This window comes from Hemibagrus wyckioides, linkage group LG07 (assembly GCF_019097595.1).
Source record: "Hemibagrus wyckioides isolate EC202008001 linkage group LG07, SWU_Hwy_1.0, whole genome shotgun sequence".
In the NCBI taxonomy this organism is placed as follows: domain Eukaryota; kingdom Metazoa; phylum Chordata; class Actinopteri; order Siluriformes; family Bagridae; genus Hemibagrus; species Hemibagrus wyckioides.
In genome coordinates, this window is record NC_080716.1 from 21019126 (window position 1) to 21037201 (window position 18076).

The 18076-nt window shown below is 42.6% G+C and overlaps 3 protein-coding genes across 8 annotated transcripts; all 3 read left to right on the forward strand.

Annotated features, from left to right (window-relative positions):
* Positions 1–2509: 2509 nt before the first annotated feature.
* Positions 2510–5690, forward strand: rbm4.3 (RNA binding motif protein 4.3). Its single transcript, XM_058396088.1, is given in 5 exon segments — positions 2510–2566; positions 3542–3985; positions 4095–4552; positions 4554–4742; positions 5054–5690. Coding segments are annotated over 4 exon segments (1062 nt in total). The 5' UTR covers positions 2510–2566; positions 3542–3576; the 3' UTR covers positions 5060–5690.
* A 1325-nt stretch (positions 5691–7015) lies between these two features.
* On the forward strand, positions 7016–10808 carry rbm4.2 (RNA binding motif protein 4.2). Of its 3 annotated transcripts, XM_058396086.1 has the most exons (4): positions 7016–7107; positions 7859–8292; positions 8553–9306; positions 9528–9862. In XM_058396086.1, exons 2-3 carry the CDS (start codon positions 7881–7883, stop codon positions 9287–9289), a joined length of 1149 nt encoding a protein of 382 aa, XP_058252069.1. In that variant the 5' UTR covers positions 7016–7107; positions 7859–7880; the 3' UTR covers positions 9290–9306; positions 9528–9862. The 3 variants fall into 3 exon arrangements, 2 of the variants coding, with proteins under 2 accessions (XP_058252069.1, XP_058252070.1); XR_009205118.1 differs by lacking the exons at positions 7016–7107; positions 8553–9306 and having other exon boundaries at positions 7114–8292; positions 9528–9744; positions 9853–10808; XM_058396087.1 differs by lacking the exons at positions 7016–7107; positions 8553–9306 and having other exon boundaries at positions 7114–8292.
* A 2569-nt stretch (positions 10809–13377) lies between these two features.
* On the forward strand, positions 13378–17346 carry rbm4.1 (RNA binding motif protein 4.1). Of its 4 annotated transcripts, none has more exons than XM_058396082.1 (3): positions 13378–13522; positions 14174–14617; positions 15090–17346. In XM_058396082.1, exons 1-3 carry the CDS (start codon positions 13453–13455, stop codon positions 15947–15949), a joined length of 1374 nt encoding a protein of 457 aa, XP_058252065.1. In that variant the 5' UTR covers positions 13378–13452; the 3' UTR covers positions 15950–17346. The 4 variants fall into 4 exon arrangements, with proteins under 4 accessions (XP_058252065.1, XP_058252067.1, XP_058252068.1 ...); XM_058396084.1 differs by having other exon boundaries at positions 16243–17346; XM_058396085.1 differs by having other exon boundaries at positions 17016–17346.
* Positions 17347–18076: the final 730 nt, after the last annotated feature.

Genomic DNA, 18076 nt, shown 5'->3' on the forward strand with positions numbered 1-18076 from the left:
CTGGCAATCTGATGGACGAGTCTGGGTTTGGCGGTTGCCAGGAGAACGGTACTTGTCTGACTGCATTGTGCCAAGTGTAAAGTTTGGTGGAGGGGGGATTATGGTGTGGGGTTGTTTTTCAGGAGCTGGGCTTGGCCCCTTAGTTCCAGTGAAAGGAACTCTGAATGCTTCAGCATACCAAGACATTTTGGACAATTCCAGGCTCCCAACTTTGTGGGAACAGTTTGGAGCTGGCCCCTTCCTCTTCCAACATGACTGTGTACCAGTGCACAAAGCAAGGTCCATAAAGACATGGATGACAGAGTCTGGTGTGGATGAACTTGACTGGCCTGTACAGAGTCCTGACCTCAACCCGATAGAACACCTTTGGGATGAATTAGAGCGGAGACAGAGAGCCAGGCCTTCTCGTCCAACATCAGTGTGTGACCTCACAAATGCGCTTCTGGAAGAATGGCCAAAAATTCCCATTAACACACTCCTAAACCTTGTGGACAGTCTTCCCAGAAGAGTTGAGGCTGTTATAGCTGCAAAGGGTGGACCGACGTCATATTGAACCCTATGGATTAGGAATGGGATGTCACTTAAGTTCATATGCGAGTCAAGGCAGGTGAGCGAATACTTTTGGCAATATAGTGTATATCCAGGCTGCAGCAGTAGGTGACAGTATGAAGTTTGCAAAAGTAGCAGCTGTTGAATTAGTGCAAATACAAAATGTAAACATTTATAGTGTGAGTGGACTTACATATGTATGTGTTGAATCTCACACAGTTGACACAGTCAGTTCACAAAGATGAGTGTGTGTGTGTGTGTGTGTGTGTGTGTGTGTAAGAGTTCATACAGTTTCACTTCTGGATGTTGAGGAGCCTGATGGCTTGAGGGAACAACCTGTTGCACAGTCTTGTTGTGAGGGCTCGAATGCTTCTGTACCTCTTTCCAGATGGCAGGAGGGTCAGAGTGTGTGTGAGTGGAGTGTGGGGTCATCCACAATGCTGTTGGCTTTGCGGAAGCAGTGTGTGGTGTAATTAAGTTACCAAATATGGTTTGTCGGCTGATTACTTTTGTCAGCGTTTACAACCTGTTAATTATTATATTTAAAATGTTCTCCAGGAAGTTAATATATTTCTGTTTTCCTGGAAATGATTGTTATATTTTTATGGATTGATTTAGATGGAAGACTTTCCATAAAACAAGGGGTGGTGACTTAAGCTTACACAATTTTGATCAATATGGAATAGGTTACAGCATTTCCTTATCATTGACTTGTAGTTTATACAAGTGTAAATTAACCGGAAATCACCCCACCCCAACTTCCTCTCTCACAGTTCACACTTCTTAATCAGTCGTTCTCACACCATCAGCTTATCTCTCTCCAGCTGAACCCTTCCCTCCTGCATAGACTCTCCATATATTTCGAGCCGCAATGAGACATTGTGTTAATCAATTGTTACATGTTTTGCTACACATACAGTTTAAGTAAATGGACCTTTAATACCAAGCATATATGATCTGATTTTCGATAGTCTTTTGAGACTCTTGTTCTTTTGTCTTTGCTCATGTCAGACAGACCATGGACATCAAATCAAGGTCCATAAAGACATGGATGAGCGAGTTTGGTGTGGAGGAACTTGACTGGCCTGCACAGAGTCCTGACCTCAACCCTATAGAACACCTTTGGGATGAATTAGAGTGGAGATTGCAAACAATAACTGGGACAGACTGACTTTACATCCACTTGAATTTAATATAGAGTTGGCCCGCCCTTTGTAACTTTAACAACTTCAGCTCTTCTGGGAAGGCTTTCCACAAGGTTTAGGAGTGTGTTTATGGGAATTTTTGACCATTCCACATTTACGCTTTTGTGAGGTCAGGCACTGATGCTGGACGAGAAGGCCTGGCTCGCAGTCTCCGCTCTAATTCATCCCAAACGTGTTCTATCAGGTTGAGGTCAGGACTTTACAACAAACTCTCTCATCCATGTCTTTATAGACATTGCTTTGTGTACTGGTGCGCAGTCATGCTGGTACAGGAAGGGGTCATGAAATTGTCCAAAATGTCTTGGTATGCTGAAGCATTAAGAGTTCCTTTCACTGGAACTAAGGGGCCAAGCCCAACCCCTGAAAAACAACACCTGAATTCAATGATTTGGAGGAGTGTAAGATATAGGATATAGTGTAAGAGAATAATAGATAAAAAGAGAGATAAGAGAGTATGAACTTATCGCTTAAAAAAGATTAAACAATTCAATCATTATTTCCCTAGACCTGTGTTCCCTGGACACACTGTAAACATAAACATTTAAGCCTTGTGTTGATATTTAAATCTCATGTAAATTACCTGGATGGAGCGCATCCTTGTGGTATATTCAAGTAAAGCCCAAAAGAACAGATACTTCTGTGCTAAATAGTACGCTACGGCCTGCGATACGTACTATTTAAATCATCTATGTAGTACGCAAGTATGCACAGCTCACGCTGATTGGCTGAGCGTGTGATGGGGCGGGGCAAAACCCAGCAGTTTTAAGAGGACAACTGTTCCTGTTTCCTCTCATTGTGGTGTGGGGGAAGTGGTAAGTTGTTTTTAAGTCTTATATCGTCAGTAATTGTTGTTGTTAATAACAATAATCATACTAGGGGTTTTCTTGGTAATTTTAAAATGGTGATATTTTCCCGAAGAGCCGTGAGGTTTATGAGAATATTTCGTCTCTCTAAGTTTGTTTTGAGCCTCAGTTCGCTGGGTAACTTTCGATATCGCTGCGTCTGCAGGATTCCTGACAGTTATTTCAACCTAGTGCTAAATCTCCATTCAGGGAAACGAAGCTTAAAAGTAGTGTAGCTTTAGTATACTAGAAATCCGCATTGATTATATTCCAAAAGCAAGCTTCTCGTTGTTTTTTTGTTGTAACAATCTGACACAACCTCGGCTTCTCTGTTAGCCACCACGCTAAAGCCGGCGCCATTTTAAGTTTGCTGCCTCGCGCGCGCCTTTCCGCCATTCATTGTACGCTACTGACCGTGTGACGAAACGAAACTCACGATATTTTTTAATCGTCAGGATATAAAATCTAAGTTGTAATGTTCCATGCTTTCTTTCTGCATCGTTCTTGCACGATTATAATGCGCAGTCGCAGGTTTGTTTTTTTTTTAAATAATGAAATGGTGTCCTTAGCATTAGCAAGCTAGCCAAGTGAAGAAGGAAGCTCTAGGAGCTGGCGGTAATCCTGCACCATGTCGGATTAAGCCCGGAAAATGTATTTTAATGTGCTTTACTATGATTTGTTAATAGATATTTGTGCACTAGCATGCGTATAAGGAGCTTACTGGCGGGGTGAGTCATGTATATTCAAAGAGGAAGTAGAATTAGAGGCCTAGTGCTCCTCTTAGCTGCCTCTTGATGAACTTCAGCTCTACCATGAAGTCCTACATTTTCTAATTGATTTGTCGTGTTTGTAATGTAACTACAGGGAGATCTTGCTTCGCCCGTTTTCTCTTAAAAAGTTAAGAACGCTTTTTGTCTAATCAACCCTTTTGTCTGTTTGCTACAGTGTGTTTCAGGCTCTGCCTTCTGCTCACCCAAACAATGGTGAAGATCTTCGTAGGGAATCTGCCTCCTCAGGCAGAGAGCGATGAAATCAAATCCCTGTTTGCGCAGTATGGCACAGTCACAGAGTGTGCCATCATCAAGAACTTTGCCTTCGTTCATATGGACGATCGCAAGAATGCCACGAAGGCCATACGCAGCCTTCATTTATACAAGCTGCACGGCACCCCCATTAACGTCGAGGCCAGTCACGGCAAAAACCAGGGCCCGGTGAAGCTGCATGTGGCCAATGTGGAGAAGGGTGCTGAGGATGAGCTCAGGGCTCTGTTTGAAGAGTATGGAACAGTAACAGAGTGTTCGATTATAAAAAACTTTGCGTTTATACACATGAACAACTCTGATGAGGCCATGGATGCCATTAAGGGTTTGGACAACTCTGACTTCCAAGGTAATTCTCAGCATGAGTTTGTATTGAGTTCAGGTGTACATGCGATGAGGCTCAATTCGATGTTTCATTGATTTTATTTTTGTAATAACCCGATTTCTTTATTTCTCAGGCAAGAGGATTCACGTCCAACTCTCTAAAAGCCGTCCGCGAGGAGACGAGGATGGTTACGGTCCTCCTGAAAGAGGGGGCTATTGGCCACCCCGTTTCCCTGGTGACCACCCGCAGCCATGCCCGCCTGGTTTTGGCAGAGGCCGCTTTGGCCCTCCTGGTTACCCCCCTGCCCCTCCTCCACCTCCACCCAGACGGCCCCCCTTTCCTGGGGGTGGCTATGGTGGTGACCGTGATGGCAATGGGGTAGTGGATTATTATGAGAAATATCGAGCTCGTCCGTACGGCATGTCCTCATTTGAGGATCGCCGTATGGGCGGCATTCCACCACCCCCGCCGCCCCCTTCAGGCATGATGAGAGAACGCATACCCCCTTCCAGTCTCGACCCCTACGATCGACGCCCTCTCCCACCCCCACCGTCTTCGTTTTACCGCGATCGTAGTCCCATTGGAAGGGCACCGCCAGCCCCTCCAGCGCCTGCTGGAAATGGCTATTCATATGAGCGCTCCCGTCTCTCCCCTCTTTCCATGTCTCGGAACCCAATGTACAATGCGCCTCGTTCCAGGGACCCCTACAGTGACAGGGTGCCTCCGCCACCACCTGCGCGCTATACATACTAAAGTGAATCTCTGCACTTGTGTACCCAAGGTGAGGCCTAAGGGGCTTAAAAGTGTTTTCCTAGAGCACGATCCAGTCTTTCACTTAAACTTGCGTTGCGCGCTGTTGAATGATGCGTAACGTGAGGGGGAATGCTTAATATGCGGCTGTATCAGCTAATGTGATTTAATGCTAAGGCTTAAATGAACTGACCGTGTGGTCTAGTTAAGACGCGTAAAGGTAAAATAAATTTGCGAAAAGCCAACATTGTATATATAATTAAAACACAGTGGACTTGATCAGTGCAGTATCATAAATGGTTCTCTCAGGCACTTGACTTATGTGGTTTGCTCTCTTTTCAGGTGTAATTTATTCGACAAGATCGTCGTCGTTGTCTCCAGGTGCACATGATGCGATTCGCCCCTCGTCTGACGGAGCGCGTTTCGTTTGCCTGCGCCTCGCTTATCAGAAGAGTTCTAGTGCGGACTTCACGCTTTAAACTTAATGATTTTACCCGATTCAGTTTCGTCCTCTTGGTTAAAGTGTAATAATTTGCTCATTCTGTTCGGCTTGTTTTTTTTACTGTATAGAGTTCATTAGGGTATTGGACTGAAGGCATCAAACGGACAAGCTAAAAGTTTTAGATCTTGTCAAGCCGATAACTCTTAAAGCTGTTTGTTCAAACTTGTGTACAATTTTGTGACTTTTTTTTTTTCCCCTTTCTGTGAGATCAAAACATTTTGTTTTATTTGAACCCCTTCCCTCTTTTGTTCAACCCTGTAACAACGTTTGAACAAGTGCCACGTCTTTAGAATTAATGGGTACACACGTGCGCCTTGCGATCTAAACATTTTTAATAGATCAGCAATAACTGCGACTACTGTTCAGTTGAGGTTTTTCCTTTTAGATTGAAATTTAGTCAGAATGGCATCCCCTCTAATACGATGATGTACTCTTTTAGGGATCGTTTCTTTTTTAAAATAAAAAGTCTGACTCTAATGCGTCGTTTTGTTTTTGTCTTCCTCTTTTAAGCATAAATTAAATAATTCAGTGTGTCAGTTTGAAGGTTAAATGCGTCACGTGAGCGTGCGTGAGAAATGCAACACCTCCCTGCTTAGCTGTCTGTTGGGAATGCAGTGGAAATGGCAATTTCATTTTATGACGCCTTGTTGAGCGAAACTCGCTATTAAATTGTGCCCTTCGTATCCCCCTCTAACGCTAAACCCCCTGTTTCCTCATGCCTAACAGCCATGTCTAACTCTCTCTTCTGAGTGCTGTAAGCCTTGAAGTGTGGTCAATGACAAAGTTTAAGCACTTTTAAAACACAAGCAGCCCTTAAAAGGCTTGAATGTTGACTGATCCAAACTCAGGTAAGTTGATTGTGGTGTGTTTTTTAATGATCTTGCATGTCTTTAAGTTATAAGAGGAAGGAGAGAAAAGCAATAAGGCTGTTATATACGGGGAGTTCACAGGAAATATAAATTAGGGTAGTTCTTTCACAGGGTGGGTTTTAGCTGCCTAGTAATGGGTTTAAAAACTAAGCATGGTTTTATAATTCTTATTATAGTACTGTTTGAGGGAGTGATTTTAGATTCTTGTGAACCTTACCAAAACTAGAAAAGCTGGCTGTTCAGGTTACACTTCCTCATGGCTGTATATTGTCTAGTACAGGGTAGTGCCAAGGGGTAGATTTTCCTTCCAGGTTATGCCCTCCATTATTATTAATAATAATAATAATGATGAGATTGTTACTTAGGTGTAGGGATCTGTGAACGTTTGTAAATGTTTCTTTTAGAACTGTTTTGATAAATGTATGCTGGTTACGTACTTTTTGGAATGATATTTTTCAGACGAGCTTCAATTCATGAAATTTTACAATAAAAAAAATAATTTCAGTAAAAGTTGTACTGTGTTTTTTCCCCTCCCATCATCCTTCCACTACAAGTTGTGAATGAATGCAAGACAGATTTATATTTTTAATAATGAATGAATGTTTCTGGTATTCCAGTGGGTTAATGAAACAAAAGTAATAGGAATATTAATATTTTGTTTACAATTCTGGCAAAGTAAATAAATAGCAAGAGAAATGAGTTGATGTTTATTCAGGGCAATAACTGCGTCATCAGGGTCGCCCTGACAACAGGACTGTTTCAATTCAATTAAAATAAACTTTAAAAAAAAAATAAATAAATAAAAAATCTCTCCCCATAGTTGAAATGACAAATGATCAATCTCGTAATACAACAGCTTCAAAACAAACAAAAAAGTTGTTTTGATTTTCATCGATTTTTTTAACACTTGAAAGCCGTATTTTGGGGGGCGTGTCCTTTGGCGGAAGTGCTCCGTGCACTTCCCGTCGACGCCATTTCGTGATATATTCATTTGGCGGTTGCTTTCGTAGTGGGTTTTTCCTACGGTAAGAGGTGGATGTTTGAAACCAATGTGTGTCTTCATTAAAAAAAAGTATTTCATAGAAGATTTCATAAATACATAGAAGATATTTTGTACTGGTTCCCCCCCCTTTTTTTTCTTTTTTCCCCTCCTTGTTGCCTAGTTACGTCTCTCGGGGAGCTAACTTGGTTAGCTAGGCTAGCGCTAACTTTTATGGCCTCAGGTTTGATAACACGGTGTTTGTTCGCGAGACACACTAAATAGTTTACTGGAGAAAAGATAAACAAACGAGTGACTGACTTATTATTTTTTTTCCTGTACATACTATTTTGTAGTACATAAATGGGCGGTTTTAACTTTAGTGGCTTTGCTAACGACGCACCGATGGTCGGTTATTCACAGAGAGTCGCGTCGTGGCTCGCGACTCTCTTATTCAGCAAGAGTTTGAAGACCGGATAAACACTCGAGGTTACTGACTCCATAATGGCGTTAATAACACAGCTAGTGCAACTTGTCCATCGTGTTGGCTTAGCTGGGCCATTCCATACCCCGTTTAAACGCTGTAGGTGTAGTCGGTGGTGTTTTCTTTTCTCTCTCTCTCTCTCCCCCTTGGCATTAATCGTGTATCATCGATATGTTGTGATCGGTGTAAAAGTGACAGGTGAATGACTCCGAGTTCAGTAGAGACTCGCGTTAAAAGTTAGCAAAGCTAGCTAAACCATATCGCTCAACGAAACTTGTATAACGTGCATTTCGCAACTATACTTTCTACCCAGGAACAATAAATCGGCAGTAAAGATGGTTAAGATCTTTGTTGGCAACCTTTCCTCGAGTGCGACCAAAGAAGACCTGCGCAGTCTTTTCTCACAATATGGCAAAGTTGCGGAGTGCGACGTGCTGAGAAACTTTGGCTTTGTGCACATGGATTCCCAAAAGGAGGCCGAGGAGGCAGTCCGCAAACTCCACCACCACGAACTGAACGGGCAGGCCATTAATGTGGAGATGAGTCGAGGGAAGCCCAAAGGAACCACCAAACTGCATGTAGGCAACATAAGCAGTACCTGCACTAATCAGGAGCTGCGCGCCAAGTTTGAGGAGTTTGGCCCTGTGGTTGAGTGCGATATTGTGAAGGACTATGCCTTCGTACACATGGAGCAAAGGGAAGATGCCATGGAGGCCATCAATATGCTGAACAACGCGACCTTTCAAGGTGAACTCTCACAGACCACGAAGAAAGGCAGTGCTATTCAGAGTGTAATCTTTCTCTTGTTAACTAATTAGTTAGAGATTTTTTTTTTCTCTACATTCATGTAACGTTTCTGTGCGTGAGTAAATTTGTGCAGCTAGTCCTTGATTAGACTATGCAACATGCACAGTGAGTCTTTGGGTTTTGTTCATGCTCTTGGATTTGATGGCAAAAGCGAAAGTTTATTTTACAATGTCTTGCGTGTCTTCTCTTCCTCTCATAAGGCAAGGTGATAAATGTACAACTGTCCACCAGTCGCCTCCGCACTGTGCCTGGCATGGGAGACATAACCGGCTGTTACGTCTGCGGAGAACCCGGTCACTGGTCCAAAGACTGCAGGCGTGGTCAGAATGGTAGCTATGGCGGCGGTCACATGGGGGGAGTCCGTGGTGCCAGGGGTTTCCCTAGAGCAGGTCCTGCTTATGGCAGTGGAGGCCCTGCAGCGTTCCCCACCCGGAGCTATCCCACAACACTGCCCCCTATCCCGACAGTGAGCCACACCCCCACCTATGGGATTTCACGAGAGTATGCTGCGGAAGCTCGGTACCTCAGCAAACCATCGAGTGTCTACCCGACCATCGAGAGGTCCACCTCATACGAGCGTGACCGCTACAGCATTGATTACTATGAAAAGTATCGGGCTCGGCCTTTTGCTTCTAGCTATCTTGAGGATAGACGTCTCTCCATTCCCCCTCCTCCCCCTCTCTCTTCTTCCTCTCTCTCAAGGATGCGGTTGGCTCCTTCCAGCCTCGACCCGTACGACCGACGCGCTCTGCCGCCGCCGTCCTCCGTGGCTTCGGTGTACTACTCGCGGGACCGTAGCCCGATCCGAAGAGTCGGCGTCGGCTCTGAGGGCTACTCGTATGAACGCTCGCGTCTTTCCCCGGTAACAAGGAGCAGCTCGTACAGCGTGTCGCGGTCCAGGGACACCCCCACCGACCGGGCTCGGTATGATTACTAAGCCGCGCGCATGCCAAGGTGAGCGAATGGGAGACGTGACTTAGCGTGGTTTTGTTCTGATCGCAAGGATGTATTGCGATGCACATTACACTGATTGTTTTTAAGAGCAACTGAATATGATTATGTAACGCGTCAAGTGTTTAAAGTCGTAAAGGGAAAGATTTTCTCTCGGGTTATGTAGCTAAAGTCTGACGGGTGGTCTGAGAAATGTGTCTTATAAATTTGTTTTGTTTTTCCAGGCGCTTTGAAACAGCAGGACTTTCTTTTAGCGATCATTCCTTCCACCTTCCTCTGGTCAATAGAAATATTTCTGGAGGCACAATTGGATTGGATTTGATGGAAGCGGGACTGAGAAGACATGCACCCCATTATCATTTAGAGTTGCTTTCAGCTTCTGAATGTTTAACTTCATCAGACATATTAGAGCTGTAAAGATGGTCTTTTCTGCATTGCCCAGTGAGGATTATAAATTCTTATTAAGATTTTTTTTTTTTTTTGTTCAAGTCTTTGTAAGAATGTTTCTTGCATGTTTGCTTTTCAGTTTGTTTGTTTTTTTTTTTGCAGATTTCCTCTACACTATTTTGAAGTTTTCAACACATACTGAGAAACATAGCTGCTTGCTTCTGACCTGATGTGATCTACCATTTAGTTACTTTTAGTGCGTGCTTTGTTTTTGGGGGGTCCGAATTCACTCATTTTCAATATTTACTTTATTAGTTTCAGTTAGCAAGCCTTACATGTCGTGTGATGACAATCTGTTTCAGTTCTTGATGTCACTATGTTTAGGCATTTTTTTCTTTTTCTTTTTCAAGCATTATTGAGAAAATGAAACCCAAGACGAACATTCCTGTTCTTTGCTTGTTCATCTCTCACAATGTACACCTAAACAGATAGGGAGCTTGAAACTTTGGTTGCAAATCAAGTGAGATGATTAAATAACTGCAAGATTCTGGACTTTTTTTTTTTTTTTCCTGGATTTTTTGGGATTTATAGTGAGTTCCAAAATAGGGTACATCAGTCATGAATTGGAAAAAGTAAAGAGAGGATTATCTTATCTCTTTGCACACTTGTTTTGAAGACATCCTGTTCCGTACAGACTATTGACAAAAGGATATTTTGTAATAGAACGCAGCGTTGCAGTTCAATGCTGGTTTATTCAGCAAACTGGTACTTGTGCAGAGTTTGCCATGTGGCAGTGTGTGTGCTGATCAAGGACTGTACATAAGAGTAAAGTAAGATTGAGTAAATATAGAGATGTGATGACCAGCTGTCACTCAGGGCTCAGTTCACCTTGGAGACCGCTGGTGTGCATAATTTCTGTATGGGCGCCTTGGTAAGATCTGTGATGTTTATAAAATTTGATTTCCCTCAAGAAGTCAAGTGTGTTTTTATATATATTTTTTTCTTTTTTTAAATAAACCAAGATGTTATGGTGAAAAACATGCTGTGGATTGTTTTATGGTTAAAAACAAAAACACACCAGCCCTACTTCCTAACTGATATCTTATTATATCCAGTTCCATCTTGTTTAGCCATTTTCCTGATCCCCTGGCTGCTCACTGCAAACTAGTTGAGTTTTGTTTTGGGTTTTTTCCCCGGAAATAAATGAATTAAAGTGCGTCAACAGGGATGCACACGTTTGAGATGGCTGATTTCTAGATCTAGATTCAGTTCATTTTCTCCTGAATGTTGGGATGGTACGGTATTGCCGAAGTAGTGAAATAAGAAATTACACACAGAACAGAAACAAATGTGTGTACTTGCTTAGTGCAAAGATTAACAACATACTCATTTTTTTACTCAGATTTGTGAGGATGACCAGATATTCAGTATTAATCGCTATACCTGTGTAGTTTTTTAGATCTGATTGTTCTTAAATTTGGGTTTAGGTAAAATAAACACTTCCATTATTAAAGCTGTCACATTTATTAAGTTCCTATGGTTCTTTACATTACAGTAACAGCATTTGACAGACACTTTTTTTACACTACAAAGAAGTAGGGCCTGCAGAAGACTCCATCATAAACCTGCTGCTCAAACATTATACAATGTGATTGCGAATAAGAAATGAAAACCTTCTTAAAGATCAACCAAATCTTCACTGACAAAGCATGGCTTCAAGGAGCTCACTTTGTGTGAAGCGGAAGCACAATTCTACAGCGTAAACAGCTGCGCACTTCCAACTTTCATCCATAAACCTTCAGCCATGTACTATGGCTAAAATGTACACATTATTAAAATAATGAGCCTGTATGAATCCACACTCCGGTTTATTAGGACATTTATATTCAGCTGATCTTGTGGCAACTGCACAATCATGCTGATAAAGATCAGGAGCTTCAGTTAATGTTTACAGCAAACATCAGAATGAGGAAAAAGTGTGATCTCTGTGACTTTAATCGTGGCGTACGTGTCGGGAACCATACGGGCTGGTTTGCCTTTCAGAATTTCACATACAACGATCTCTAGAGTTTACACAGAATGGTGTGGAAAAACCTTCCTGGGAGCAGAGAGTCTGCTGGCTGAAGGTTCATGAGAGAGATCACAGGACAAGGACTCTACTACTGTGGTGAGAAAAGAAAAACCATCTCAGCATGCACAACACATCAAACCTTCAGGTGGATATCATCCAAAAGGTATCCTTCATTTACAAAGAAGACACAGTGGGAGACCACACTCCTGTCATTCAAGAACAGGAATCTGTGGTCATCATGCTCAAGGTAGCTTCAGATTATTGTTCTTGGCTGAAAGGAGTGGAACCTGATGTGGTCTAATGCTGTTGTAGCTCATCCACCTAAAGGTTCAATGTGTTGTGCATGCTGAGATGCTTTTCTGCTCATTATGATTGTAAAGAGTGAATATTAGAGTAAAGTAGTCTCTCTGTCTGCACAGACAGGTCTGGTCTTTCTTCTCTGATCTCTTTCATCAGCCAGGTGTTTCAGCATGCAGATCCTCTGCTTGTACAATGTTTTTCGCACCATTCTGTGCAAACTAGAGACTGTTGTGTGTACAAATTCCAGGAGATCAGCAGTTTATGACATACACAAACCAGCCCATCTCGCGCCAAACATCCATGCCACGATTAACCCTCTTATTATCCTTGGGGTCAATTTGACCTCATGCAATGTTTAATGACTTGTTTTCGCTTCATATTTAATGACTTTTCCTAAGAGACAACCAGGAAAACAAAATGATCATGATAATATGTTTTCAGTGTCCTGTACACATTTTGTAGCATCAGTGTTCCTTGGGGTTAATTTGAGCCCAGGCTGTTTTATCTATATTAAACATAAAAAAAAAAATACATTCATCTGCTTTAGTTGTTTTGGATAATATTGAGGTCACTATAACAATGAATGTTATATTCTTCAAGAACATTCCTCTGCTTTAGCGCCCTAACTTTTACACAAGGCCCCAAGGAACAAACACGTTACCATACTTGATAACAGAAATTGTACTACTTTGCAAATGTTATAAATAACAAAAAAAAAATCTGTATTCAGAAGAAAAAAATAATAATAAAAGCATTACAAAAAAAAAAAAGATCTTTCTGTCCAATCTGAGGTCAGTCGGTGAGATTCGATGGTGATGTGTACATGTTTCCATAGTTGTGTAGTAGACATTCTGGGTGTTTAGGAGAATGAGGTGGTGGTGTGGGTTGAGGTTTTATTTTTAAAGCTATTTAGGTATCCAACAAAGAAACAGAAATGACCTGACAAAAATAAAAATTATATTCTGGAGGTTTAAGTGTCTGGGGTCAAATTGACCCCAAGGACAAGACAAGTTGAGGAGGATTAAACTCACATCACACTTTTTCTTGATTCAGATCTTTGAACATGACCTGAAGCTCTTGTGCTTTAGCTGAATGATTTTATACACATGATTGACCAGTTGGATCACTGTATAGATGAGCAGGTGTTCCTTTTAAAGTGGACAGTGGTTGTATCTGGACAGATGGCTTATGGTTGTGAAATAAATTTGTGCTCAAAAGGTTTAGTGAAGTGTGTTTCATCGTAATGGTAATGAACGTGCTCTTGGTGAGTGTGTGTGTGTGTGTGTGTGTGTGTGTGTGTGTGTGTGTGTGTGAGTGTGTGAGAGAGTGTGAGAGAGTGTGTGTGTGTGCGCGCGTGCGTGAGAGAGTGTGTGTGTGTGTGGGGAATACGGATGGGCGGTGTGTGTGTCCTCGCCATTTCAACCCAGACCGGCGGGCGATTTCTCAGAAACTGTTTCAAAGGTATGGCGCTAAATCAACCCATTTGCCTCCTCTAATATAACTCATTACCGCGGTCAGGTGTTGATCACGTGGTTATTGGCGATAAAACACAGATTGCGATATTTTGTTCCCTCCGATTTCGCCTTAGCTATATATAAATATATATATATGTTAGCTTGGCTAGCTAGTTCAGCCTCCACTCGTTGTATTGCTACCTAGCGAGCTGTTAACTGATGTATTTGCTGTGATTGGAGGCAGATAATCAGGTAGCTATATATAATCCAGTGTATTTCCGACGCTTAGACTTGTTTTTATACAGAACTGTTATGTTTGATTTGGGGGAAATGTGATGAATCTGGCTGCTTCTGCTTGTAAGCTAGCTCCGGTTTGTGCCTTCACGTTGCTCCATTGTTCTCTAACAAAAAGCCCAGTCTCTAGATGTGGCTTATTTTCCACTCATTTCAGCACGATTTCTGTGTCTAATAATGTTTTACGCCATGATTAATGCTTCAGGTATCGATGATGATGAACATCACTGGTGGTGTGGGGGGTTTTCTTGAGGGTTAGGACTATTTAAGATCTTTCCCAGAAGCATCTAAGCACCTTTTTATGATCTTAGGAAATATTATTAGTGTTTCTGTCATTTTACTTTGTGCTTGCTTCCCTATACAGGCTCCAGCTGTGACTTCCACGCGCGTACCAGAATGGTCAAAATCTTCGTAGGGAACCTTTCCCCAAACACAACTACAGATGAGCTCCGGTCCTTGTTCTCCCAGTATGGAAAAATATCGGAGTGTGACATCGTGAAGAACTTCGGCTTTGTCCACATGGAGAACAAAGCCGAGGCGGAGGAAGCCATCCGCAGCCTTCATCATTACATGCTCAACGGTCTGGCCATGAATGTGGAGATGAGCCGAGGGAAACCCAAAGCCTCCACCAAGCTCCATGTAGGCAATATCAGTAGTAGTTGTACCAACCAGGAGCTGCGGGCAAAGTTTGAGGAGTTTGGTCCGGTGGTTGAGTGTGATATAGTAAAGGATTACGCCTTCGTCCACATGGAGAGAGTGGAAGATGCGATGGAGGCCATTCGAGGCCTGGACAACACGGCATTTCAAGGTGAACCAGAATATACAGCTAGATTGTTTGCCTGTCCATGGAGGGCTTTTTATGATCCAAAATATCAAGCGTTCTTAAATTGCCACATTAACATTCTGTACTATTTATAGTGTGGAGCAGGTGGGTAAGTACATACACAATATCAGAGTCTATATGATGGAAAGTCCCTATTTCACTGGGTATTGCCCTTAAGGCCAAAGAAACCGCCCCCTTTTTCATCAAAGATTATCTGTAAAAGTTTATAGTTGCATGCTTCCCACAACCTTAAGGTATTTCATATAGGTGTGTACTGGAGCATTACATTTGATTAAGTAATTTCTAAAACTCCTTCAGAAATTGCATGGTTAATTCAGCAAAATTCAGATCTTAACCCAGACCTTGATTATGCATACAACTCATATTCTAAGTTTGTTTGGCTAGGATTTGTTGAGAAGCATCGTAGAAATTGTCTTCCGTCTTTCTTTTTCCTAAGGCAAACTGATGAGCGTGAAGCTTTCGACTAGCCGCCTGCGTACAGCACCGGGAATGGGAGAGAGAACGGGTTGTTATCGGTGTGGGCAGGAAGGCCACTGGTCCAAAGAGTGCCCACTTGACCAGAACGGCTCCTACCGTGAGAGCCAGGGCTCAGAGGGATATGGTGCTCCCCGGTTCGGTGCGAGTGGCGGTGGTGGTCGCGGTTTCCAACAGGGCTTCAATGGCGATCCGAGCTTTGGCAGCAGCTATGGGCCTGTGCAAAGCTTCTCCCGTGGTGCTGGTTATGGGGGTCCTGGGTATGGCAGGGGCATGGGCATGGGCACGAGCACAAGCACGGGTACTGGCTATAACGGTGCGATGAGTTTCGGTGTTGCGGCGGGATACGGCATGGGCGCGACGTACGGCAGTGAGGCGGCATACAGCAGCAGTGTCAGCTACGGCAGCGCGGTGCCCGGGTTCCCTGCGCGGCGAGCGTCCTACGACGAACGGGATCCGTACGGGGTGGTGGACTACTACGAAAAGTATCGTGCGCGTCCCTATGGAGGCAGTTATTTTGATGACAGACAAGCTGTCCCGCTCCCCGGCCCTCCTCCTCCCCCTGCGTCCTCGGCCATAAGCACAGAGCGCATGCCCTCGTCTAGCCTCGACCTCTATGAGCGAAACCCCCTCGCTCCTCCTCAGGCTCCGGGTTCTTCGTACTACGGCCGTGATAGGAGCCCGATTCGAAGGCTCCCTCTCGAGGTGGAAGGATACGCGTATGATCGCGCGCATGTCGCCCCCATCTCTTCGCTTCCTCGGAGCTCTGCGTTTGACATGCCGCGGGATCCTTACGCCGACCGGGCACGCTACGCGTATTAAGCTAACATCTGTGCGCGATTCATACGTGTGCACAACACAGACTATACATTACAGTGGATGTTAATAACGCTAGTGATGTTTCTGGACGCGTGTGTAGCATTCTGTATTGAGTAGTCATGCTATCATGTGAAATATATTATGTAGTCGATTTATTTTTAATTTTTTTTCTTCCCTTTTCTTATTGTTTAAGCTTACCCACACGGTGCAGTCATAATCCTAGCAGGAAATCCTTGAGTGATCTATAATGATTAACTGGTTGTGTTGTGATGCCTCTTGTTCTTTTTTTTTTGCAGGTTTTCTTCAATCATGCTTCCACAGACACAAAGTCATTCAGTCATCACTTTTAACATTACAGTGAATACTATGGTGCTTGAGTGTGGTGGAGCAGATTAGGTGCTTTATTCTAGTAGTTGTATGTTTTTAGTTCAGTATTTCATGTAGGTGTTCTCACAGTAGCACTAACTCTTCGCTAACATTTTCAGCCTGGTTTTAGTTGGTTGGCTTTCCCCCCTCTCCATCTTCCACTGAGAGAACACGATACCTAAATCCTGCCTGAGTAGATGAGATGATTACACATTTGGGATTCTGTAAACTTTTTACACGATGCTTTTATTAGGCATATAGGAATACTGATTAGGAATAATATCTGTAATCCTCAACTGGGTGGGGTTTCGTTTTCCTTCTGACGTTACAGGTTTTTTTTTTTTTTTTTAGCATAGATGCTGACTAATCTACTTAAAATATTGTAATCTTAAATCAAAACTGGAACCATTTCCTTAAACGCGTAGAATAAATCAGCTGAAACCAGGTTTCTAGCAGTTTAAGACCTGTTGATTTTGAACCCAGCCAGTAAATATCATTGAACTGCAAAGTTCAGATTGTTGAGCAGTCATACCTTTTCTTTGTGATTTCCTTGTGTTGATATGTCATTATTTCTGTATGAATCTAAAAATCCACGCTATCCAAAAAAAAAAAAGAAAAAAGAAAAAAAGGGTGTTGGGCTCCGAATACAGTGATTTATTTTTTTAATAATGTCGGTTTTGTTCTGTGCTTCTACATTTTTCAGCATGAATAATCATCATGAAATGCAGACTCTACAGCAGCTCCAAAAGAAATTGATGATACAAAATACAGCTTTATGTTTGAATCTAGTAAATTACGAGACCCCTTGGTCAATTTTATAGATCTGTACTTCATCAAAATTTGACCACTGCAAAGTGTGCTTTTTTTTTTTTAATTAATTGAACCAATTTCTTGTGTAATAAAATGATCCCATTGGAAAGGTCACAGGCGGCAGCAGCAGTACTAGTAGTAGCAGCAGTTGCAATGATAGGATTTAACTTTGTGATAAGTTGTATGCAACTTATTCCTTAATAAAGGCACTGTATGCAGATGTTCTTGTATGTCATTTTTATGCATTTATTTTATTAAACGATACAACAGGCTAATGTCTAACTTCACCGGTTTAGAGTGAAATTCTGAAGGACAAAAAAGACAGACAAAACTGATTGAAATACCCATTACTATTCATTCGTGATTGCACATCAGGATGAAAACTGAACATTTCCTGTTACAGCATGCCCTGCTCTGGATTATTCCTTACTCAGCAATTCAATGAAAACTTCCTGTTGTAATGCTGTCAAGATGTAAAATTGGATCACCCCCCCCCCCCCAACATTTGGACAAGTGATTGTTTTCCCTTGCTTAACCACGTCTTCCCCGTGTTTCCCCGAAACCTTCATTTGAATGATAAAATCAGCATGGTGCATGATGCTTACTGTGCTAATGTGCCTGTGCTTCATTGAAGCGATTAGTTTAGATATGACTGATCAACTTCACTAAGCAGCCATGCACTGGTTCACACAGCCTCACACAGCTGAGAGCCAAATACGTCACACTAAAGAACAGCTCGGCTGTAATAAGCTTGGATTATATTACACCGCAATTTACACAACAAAATCAAAGCAAGTGACATACTCGTGTGAGCTGGCTCTTAATCATCACCCATAAGAGCCAACTTAATGATTTGAAGCATCACTAGCAGTGATGTGGTGTGTACCTGCTCTGGTATAAGTGTATCAGATGAAGCAGGGTTCAGGTAAGAGTGCTCCTAACAATCTAGCAACT

Coding starts and splice junctions, on each gene's coding strand:
- rbm4.2 (XM_058396086.1), top strand. CDS start 7,881: ATGGTTAAGATCTTTGTTGGCAACCTTTCCTCGAGTGCGACCAAAGAA. Junction 8,293..8,552: donor GAACAACGCGACCTTTCAAG/GTGAACTCTCAC, acceptor TCCTCTCATAAG/GCAAGGTGATAAATGTACAA.
- rbm4.1 (XM_058396082.1), top strand. CDS start 13,453: ATGGGCGGTGTGTGTGTCCTCGCCATTTCAACCCAGACCGGCGGGCGA. Junction 13,523..14,173: donor TCTCAGAAACTGTTTCAAAG/GTATGGCGCTAA, acceptor TTCCCTATACAG/GCTCCAGCTGTGACTTCCAC. Junction 14,618..15,089: donor GGACAACACGGCATTTCAAG/GTGAACCAGAAT, acceptor CTTTTTCCTAAG/GCAAACTGATGAGCGTGAAG.